This window comes from Haemaphysalis longicornis, unplaced genomic scaffold (genome assembly GCF_048455015.1).
Source record: "Haemaphysalis longicornis isolate Haplotype H1 unplaced genomic scaffold, Haemaphysalis longicornis Haplotype H1 scaffold_10, whole genome shotgun sequence".
NCBI classification, from domain to species: domain Eukaryota; kingdom Metazoa; phylum Arthropoda; class Arachnida; order Ixodida; family Ixodidae; genus Haemaphysalis; species Haemaphysalis longicornis.
Genome location: NW_027526204.1, coordinates 18,556,355 through 18,565,550, shown reverse-complemented (window position 1 = coordinate 18,565,550; position 9,196 = coordinate 18,556,355). Strand labels below are relative to the sequence as shown.

General features: G+C 45.4%; 1 protein-coding gene across 1 annotated transcript; it reads left to right on the top strand.

Moving 5' to 3' along the window:
- The first annotated feature begins 357 nt into the window (after positions 1–357).
- LOC144158256 (TNF receptor-associated factor 3-like) lies at positions 358–8,754 on the top strand. The gene is made up of 2 exons (XM_077689002.1): positions 358–719; positions 5,663–8,754. Exons 1-2 carry the CDS (start codon positions 441–443, stop codon positions 6,884–6,886), a joined length of 1,503 nt encoding a protein of 500 aa, XP_077545128.1. The 5' UTR covers positions 358–440; the 3' UTR covers positions 6,887–8,754.
- The last annotated feature ends 442 nt before the right edge of the window (positions 8,755–9,196 follow it).

Here is a 9,196-nt window from a genome sequence, read left to right as displayed (position 1 = left end):
GAAACGTGTGTGACGTAAGCCGACACTCTGCTCAAGCGGGTCTTAAAGAAAGAGAAATAATGAAAGAGAAATGAGAGTAATGAAAGAAAAATAATTGTCTTAATGACATCTTTTTATTTTGGAAGACATTTTTGCTACAGGAATGAAACACTAGATAGTTTGGCCACTTCGATTTTTTTTGTGTGTGTGGCAGTCAGCCCGCGAAAGACGCAATTTGACACCGACACGTGGTGATAATATGAGGCGAGCATCTCCTCCGGCCTAGTCAGGGAGCGCCCCAAGTGGGCTGGAGGCGCACTTGTGAGAGAGAGGTGACGCAGGCCCGGCGCAGACGTAGCAGGCATACACAGAAAAACAAAGAGGCGCCGACCACCTGCGCAACACTTGTGTAGAGTGCAGACAGCGTGCTCGCCATGCTCGCTCTGTTCACGCTCTAGATCATGTCTCCGACGAATACTTGTGTGGTATTCGGCTTCAATAGCGGCTTCGATTGGCGGCCAACGCTCTTTGTGAACGGCATTCCCTCCAACAAAGTATGCAGTGCCTGTGGCCTGGTGTCTAGCAAATCGGCGTTGCTACCCTGCCGACATGTTCTTTGTCTGCCTTGCTACGACGCCTCGGGCAGCGGGAGGAAATGTTGCCCAGTCGAAAAGGAGCAGTTTGAAGACGACGACGTTGTGTGGACCAACTTCGGCAAGGAAAATCTGCTGAGCAGAACGGTGGGTCAAGTTTGTGTGTTTTCTTACGTGCGTATTTCTACAACAATTAATATTTTTATGCCGCCTCTTAGAGATCGCTTTCTTGCTTCGTACTTTGTGAAAACCCCTCTTATTAAGTTGCCACGGCGTTCCTTTGCGAATTGTGGCATTTGATTCTCGCGGGATGTTTTCAGCCGTCGCCTATGCGTTTAACGATCCGTTACGAGGGAATATCTGTTATAGACCATCCGCTGCCGCCATATCACGCCACGCAGATCCGAAAGGCCGTCCACTTGGGCTTCTTCGGTTGAACTACACTAAGTGTTATGTAAATTACAAAAAAATGTGAGCGTTAGTATAAAGACTTATTCAATTGTGTTTCTGGCAAATTAACGTTTCGTGCCACCATGACGACAGGGATTACATGGAAAATAAACTACACTACAAAAATGTAGCACTAATTATATTTACGCAATCAAAACCAGAAATTAACAGTGCATGGAGAAAAACATGCTTGAAAAAGTACCGAAATGTTTGTCGTGAATAATCACCACCAATTTTAAAAATTACGGAAATGCTTAATCTTTCTTAGAAATGGAAGGCTAAATTCTTTTTGGACTTTCTGTTGTTCTGCATGTTGTTGAACATTCCTTTCAACCTTGCGGCTGCGCCCTCCTCCAGACAAAATAGCACCCTCGGAAGCTCGTTGCGCCCGCTTGCAATCGCCAAGAGCCTACTACAGTTAAAAACAGATCTACGAAAGTCACCGGGAACCGCAAATTACTTCGCTAAATAGGGAACTTAATAAAATCGGCACTGTGGTTTTACAAGCAGTTGGTTTCATAAATTGTATTCGAAAGGGAAGCGCATATCCCAGGAGCTACCATGACATCGTAATTGCGGCTGCCGCGGCGCTCGCTTGCAGATAATTTGGCAAGGCGCTAAAAGTCCGCGGTGAAAATAATAAGCCAGTTTGGGCTAGCCCTAAAGTCGTCGCACCCCAACAGACGCGCGAAACACAACGCCTTTTACCGTACCACTTCCACGCCAAGCAGAACGTTCTTTGCTGTCATATCTTGAACCACGTCATCCTCCAACTTCTCGTGCAGGCTGGTCTTGAGCTTATTTTTCTTCCGCTGAATACCTATCGAAGTGGCATGGATGATGGCGTCCTTTCATTTCGAGATTGTGGAAAGCGTGCCGGCTGGGACGCCTGGTCTGCGACCCCGGGACTGCTTAGTTTATCTCGTAGAGCTCCATAAAAACGAAACTGGATGCCTCCCTTTTTTTCTGACGTGGAGCCATAACCTTCCTGCCGTTCTGATGAAACACATTCGAAATTGGTCCCTTTTAAAGCAAAGCTTTAGTGTCCTCACAGATGGCGTCTCTAATGCGAACACGCCGAAGTGAAAGATAGAAACGCTCCCGTGGCTTCAATCGAACCTGGGTATCTACCGTTATGAAGTCGGTGTCTATCCATTGCTCCATGTCAGAGCAGTTTCGAAAACTTTGGCGACAACCAAGGAATCCGACACGACAAAGCTTCGTTTAATTCAACCACATTCGTCGTTTGACGGAGGGTTACATGATTTTTAAACGTGTCTGTTTCTCGAAATCTTCGTTAAATCGGGAATGGCGCTGAATCTACTTCCTTAGTTCGAGTTCATAGAAGCATTGAGGCGTACAGGCTCCGGCGGGGGAATCCGAATTTGCTCTTAAGATCTGAAAATTTGTAAGATCGGGTTTTGTTAGTCTGTATTTAGATTCTATTCTTTCCTGTCGGCACCTCCGGCCTTCGAGGCGGCTCGCATTGCACGTGCGGCGGTGGCCTTGTCACCTCCGCGGTCGCTGCTTCTTCCTTTTCCCGATAAGCGCTTCAAATTTTGAACCTCAGGATTTTTTCCCCTTTCAACGCGTGTGCGTGAAAAATAAAAATCTAAGGTATTCTAGGTAAAACAAAAGAAACAAAAAATTACGGTAGCAGTACAGGAACAGGAATGTGTGGAATAGACATTTTTCACTATAAAAAGTGACAGATTCGATTCAAGATCGCCGCTTGCGCGAGTATTAAATCATGTAAATTGACAGTATCCATGAAGTTAGCAATGCGTGATAGTAATGCGTTCCAGTCAGCAGTTGCGCGCAGAATGAACGGCCGTGTAAATTCGAAGTAGATCACGTTGAAGTACATAATAAGGTTCCTAGGATTCCGTTAACCTCTCTCTGTCCTATTTAGGTCACGCCCCGCAGGTAATGCGCGCTAATTCATTGAGCTCATTTCTGGATTGCGTTTCATATTGGTCCATAGCTTCAATGGGTTCCGTGTAGTTTAGAAAAACTTGTAACTGAGCTCAGCAGATTCAGTTTTAGTACACTCAGCAAGCGTATTCTTGATATTTGGAGGAGGCGCCTTTGATTCGTCAGGTCTCTCTGTAGTCGATCGCTATTGCTTTACTTTCCTGGTTGAGTGAAAGTTGTGATACTTCTCGGCCGCTCTGCGCGTGATTACTTGGCCCTGCGATGAACTTTGCTTAAAATCTTATAGAAGACGTTTCTTGTCTTTAGCAGTGGTAACTGGTTTCTGGCGCTTGCGGCCAGATTGCAACCCTTTTCTTAAAACTAACATGAATGGTTGGACCTTTCTAACAATAATATAAATTAAAACATTTAAAACAGTTCTACTTCTAATCCGCGATCTTTGTAAAATGCCCATGTTTTCTGATTACCGTCTCGCCGCCAAACGGCGAGCTTTACTAAACTTTTCGCCGAAAAATGGGCTGTCATATTTCGGTAAACATAAATCGGCCCTAGTACTACGCTGTCTACTCTGATGGGGCGTGTCATACTGTGTGTGGGCGCTCTTCAGATTCCCAGTAACCGAACGTATCAATGCGGCTGTCCTACGCTGCGGATTTGCTTATTGAGGGTCAATGCACAAGCTTCTTTCTCGTCTCTTCGGCTGTTGATAAGAGCTTGTCGTCCGTGGCCACCAATTCAAGGTCCTCTTTCGATGCTTAGCAGGGTGGCTGGGATTTATGAGGTATATCAGGCATTCAAACCTCATTCCCCTATTCCTCCGAAATGTGATTTTCTACGGTAAGTAACGTGGCGGTGACGTCGGCAATTTTCCTGTGCGATATCAGTTGCTGGTACAAGATCATCATTACAATACTTTATTCGTATGACACTTTGGTAATGGCTTCTTGCCATAATTGACTAAAGCGGAGACTATTTTGTAGCTTTCGTCAGTTATAGATTCGTGCCTGCATGTGTGATTATGTAGTTGTTGTTATTTTGATGTGTGTTTTAAAACAATATATGTAGAAAGCAAGACGTTGTATTAGTACGAAAAGGTTCCTGACACATTTACTGGAATGTTAGCTTTGCTTAAATTTTCGCATCGTTGTACCACTTAGAATGGAGTTTTTGTCTGTGATGCGAAACTTATCACGCTGTTATCTTATTATTTTATTATGCTGTTTTGGTCCAGGTGCAATAATAGCTCAAAAAGGTGGTTTAAAGCCCTTCGAATCTAACAACTTTTCGCGTTGCGGGCATGCCGCCGATTTTCATGCCTCCGCAGGCACCATGAGTTTTGTGTTGCGGCTTTTTAAGGGGAACGTGTTTTACTAAGGCTAGTGGTGGGTTCCAGGTGATAAGCGTAGAATGTTCGATTTTTCGGAGTGTAGGCAATTAATCTACAAAGGGCTAGGGTTGAAGAAAGAAAGCGACGTGCAGGACAAAATGCCGCAGCTGTGCACTCTATAAACGACTTTCCCTTTAAGCACCGCATCTTGAGCCAACACCACAGAATATAAAACGAACAACAAGAGAATATGAAAGTCAGCAACGAGAGAATATGAAAGGCATAAAAACCAAGCCGGGGTTTAAAATTTTAGAGTTTGCGCTCCGGGGCTAAACCTTGGATGTTAGCCCCGCTGTAGTGGAAGCCTACGCATCAATTTAAACTACCTGAGGGTGAAAATGCAACGATATTTCAGCCCGCGGATGTTTACGTCTGTCGCGTCCGTTGTATAAATGGCCACCGCCGTTGTAACCGGACCTGCCCGCCTCTGCCCAGCATCAGAACCAAGAGCGCTTTAGCCAACGGGTTGACAAAGGCAAAACAGATAACTTATCACATCTCTGTTGAGTGGAGGAATTTTTGTACGTTATGGTGTACCCCTTGATGCGGAACAAAGAGGGAAGTTTGCAAAAGATAGAAGTTGGAGTCAGCGCAGGGCTCTACGTATAACGTTTTCTTCCTTTCTTTGAACTAGCACTTTATTTTAAAGGCGCATGGGTCACCAACTAAGCCCCATCAACCGTAATTGTTACTTAGTATAAACGTGAGCCAAGCACGCAGCAAGGTGATGGGAGTTTGCACTATGTTTTTTTACCTTCCACACTGATCAGAGGCGGGCAGCTGGAAAGTACGTCAACAAGAAGGTCCACAGTTCACTAACTTTTCAGCGACTTGGCACACAAACAGCCGGAGACTGTGCGCTTCATTCGTACTTCCCTGTAGAGATTTGGCACTTCACAAGCGCTAGCAGAGCATTAAAATGTGACTTTTGGATACAATATGTTTCCTGCGTACAGGCACGCAAAACTTTAAGAGCACGATTCTAAAAGGCAGCCCTAAGAAACCCCCCTTCCTTGGTAAAAAATGGATAGAAGTTAAGTGAGAAATTTGTGTATGTCGTTACGGCCTTGTTACTTTAGGCTGGAACGGGAATTCAACGACGTATGTAACTCAGCATGTTTAGGTGTAATGCTCGATTAACTTTAATATTAAACAAACGTAACTATTTGTTCTCCTAAAAAAGACATTATGCTTACTTTTACTTTTTTGCATTGGGTAAACTTTTCCACCGTGAGTTCTGCGTGAATGTTGGGGAAGTCATTTTTCCCGGTGGTATGCGTAACGGTTTATCTTTGTAGTGTTTTATTTATATTCGCAGATTCAATGCTGGAACGCGCCAACTGGCTGCAGTGCTGTGGGATCGGCGTGCGAAGTCCTTGAGCATTTCGACAAAGAGTGTGACCTTCATCCTGTGGACTGCTTGCGCTGCCACAAGCGAATTCCTCACAAAGATGTCATCAAGCACTTGGGCTCCGCGGACTGCTGCAGCCCGAGTGCCGGTGAAACCATTGCTACGAAGAGTGCTGATGGTGATATCTGTCGGGCCACGGAGATGTTAGGACAACTAGAACAGAGGTTATCATGTTTGCATGAGTACTTGCGAGAGAAACTGGAGGTCTTCGCTAAGAGCATGGAATGCTCAAGTACTGTTACGGCCACCGAAGAGGGAGTAGCAGATACACTCAGCTCTTTGGGCGAAATGGTAAAAGAAAACTCCCGAGCTAGCTCTGTGGCTGTATTGGAAATAAAAGAGGCAGCTTTGCAGCTTAACAAGCAGGTAACTGCAGTAGAGCAATACTTGCAGCAGATAAATGAACAGATGAAGGAGTTTAAAACGTGGTGGAAGTGCAGCGCTGACGAATACGAGGAAACACCGGCCTACGTCAATATAAACAGGGAAACAAAAGCCTTGCTGTTTGGGTCGCAGCCCGACACAGAGGAACAAGGAAACATCACGGGAGTTAATGAGGCGGTGCGCAGACACGCAGAAGTTAGACCGGCGAGTGCAGATGAATTAGAGCGATTTAGAGCAGAAGTTCACGAAAAACTCTGCCTTTTGGTAACTGCATCCAATGCCATTTTAGAAAATACCCACAGAGTTTCGAAGCCTCTGAAATGGAGCATTTTTGACTGGACAAAAACTAAAAACACTGCTAACCTAGAGGGTAAGATTGAGGTCTTTGCAGAAAAACCAAAGTATTTCTACGGATACTCATTCCTCCCGGGAATACTGATAGTGACAAAAGAAGGTGTTCAGGCACTTCGTTTCGTAATTCAGGTGCACAAGGGTGCATATGACCATCTGCTGACCTGGCCGGTGGCAAAAAAGCTGTGCCTTAAGGTGCTTCATCCTACAGACGCCGAGAAGACAATATCGGTCTCTTTGGACACTGGAATGCATGCCGTCCCAGGATTCCAGCTGCCTACTGGACCTAAGAACAAGGGTGTGTTGTTAGAAAGAAAAATTCTTGTCGGTGATTTGGAAGGAATAGGCTTTGTTGCCGAAGACAAGCTAAACTTCAAGTTTGAAGTTTTCCCCTAGTTCTTTGTTATGGTCGTGCTGATTGTGCCTCCAGCAAGTGATGAGAAAGATAAATTGGGACAAGGTAATTCAAAAATTGACTTGCAAGCTCAAATTGCTTAATTTTATTTCTGTTAGTAACAGAGCACCCAGTGCTCGGCAGAAAGCTTTTTTTCTGTGGTTTATTTCCATGCATGCCATTTTTTGCGCCGTAATAACACATGTGAGGCGGGAAAAAATGAATAGTGCTTTCTGTTGCTCAGTTCTAAAGATATAAAATTTTTCAGCGTGTTTTAGGTTGGCACTTTTAGTTTCAAATTTAGGGTACACTCAGCTCCAAGAAGCGTTTATGCCTCGTGAAATAACTTGCTCCTAGAGTCGGTAACTGATGAGGAATGACACTACGCAGTCGTCATAACACTAAAAAATATTCCAAGGTCGTGCCTCTTTAGCACCTTGTAAACGTTTCAGCTTTCTGGGGAACCTTATTTTTGCGGCATTGAGTTTAGTAATCAACGGAATCTTTGTTGCGTGTTTTTTCCAATTCTCTTTTACAGTAAAATAAAACTTAGAATAAACTACTCTAATTTTTATTATTAGAATTTTTATTCTACTGCAAAACTTGGAAATGTTTTGGCACTCGACTGGGCCCTTCTGCTGTAGTTGTGGGTGCTTCTGCTACAGATCGTTCAAACTGCTCATGTCTCCGATTTGGCAACACCACATTACCTTCATCACAAATAGCTTCAGCATTCTTCAGTGTGTTCTGAAGTTATCTTTCGTGGACATTGGCAGTTAAAACTTTATTCTCTAAATACAAATGGTTCGCCCAGTTTCCACAAGCGTGGAAGGCATCGGTTGCCACTGTATAGCAAGGCACAATACATGACTAATGGCACAAAACTGTGAGATTTTTTGCCACGTTCCTCTTTCGTTTGAGAAAGAAACAAACGAACTTCAAATTACAGAAAACTGTATGGAAAAGGCAGCGTTTAAAAGCTGGCTGCAATAACTACCTAAGGGGTACACGCAATGCCACAAACTACGGGCTCTGGGTTTCGGCCTGTGGAAAAGACCCACTTGATGATTCGAAGGAACCGCAGCTACGCAGAGTGCCTTTTGTGCGATTTTTTTGATGGATGCGCACTTCGAAGTGGAGTCAAAGTCGCTGAAAAAACGGAAACGTCTTCCTACGCACCTTTGCCACAACGCACGGCAAAAGAAGGATTTGAGTGCCGCACCAGTCATGGGGTAGTAGCGAGCTATGTTCAATTCAATGGTGTGTAGAGACAGCGGTATTTCTGGTTACTACATGCAGGAAATATTGTGGCTAGATATCACAGCAAAACTGCGTGTCATAGATAAAACGGAGGTAGGAGCTTGTTCCCTCTTTTTAAGTGCGAATGCACTTTATAAGCGACCCTGAATTCCGGTGACCGCCGTCCGTCCACATAGCAACAGCTGCGGGTGCGCGCGCTCCTCGTCTTCCTTGGCAACGGGGGGAGATGGGCGCGCGCTGCCTAGCCGCTGACATGGCACATACCCACGTGGGGGATTGGTCAGGAATCTCCTCGTCTTCCTTGGCAACGGGGGGAGATGGGCGCGCGCTGCCTGGCCGCTTACATGGCACATACCCACGTGGGGGATTGGCCAGGAATCGGGCGTGAGAAGGGCTAATGCACCCGCTTAAAGGAGTACTGACACGAAATTTCAAAGCTGAGATCCGCTCTAGCAATCAAGTACAACGACAACACAAATAGGTGTCTGTGAATAAATGCATCTTTCTTTCTTTGTAGTTGTGTGTGTGTGTGTGTGTGTGTGTGATCTCTCTTTCGCGAACATTACCGAACCGCGCAAATTCAACTCATGCATTCGCACTTTCACATTCTTCCCCTCGGGGAAATGCGGGGAAATTTTTTGCGTGAATGGCTCTTCGTTTTCTCCCATCCCAGGTTTTAGGCTTCTTTCTGAAAGGATCCTTTACAGTGGACAGCTCTTAAGCACCTCCTCCTGTGGTTTCGCGTCATCCCTTGCTGTCGGCCTCGCTGTAACCGCGTGAATGAAGTTGACCCCCTAGATAGGGCGATCAGGAAAGCGGAGGAGGAAGCTATTGCTAAGGTGTTTGAGTGAGGGTGGTATGCCAAGGCCGCGCGAGAAATTCGTCTCCGCTTGCTGAGACGAATTTCTGAGGCGAAAACCATCACTTCCTGAGGCGAAGTACGGCCCGAGCAGAGGCACAGCGCCGCGGACGCCAGAACTCACAGGTGCGCGCCACCGAAGCATTACTTCATTTCACCCTCACCCATAACTAATAAAAAAATGTATCAAGGC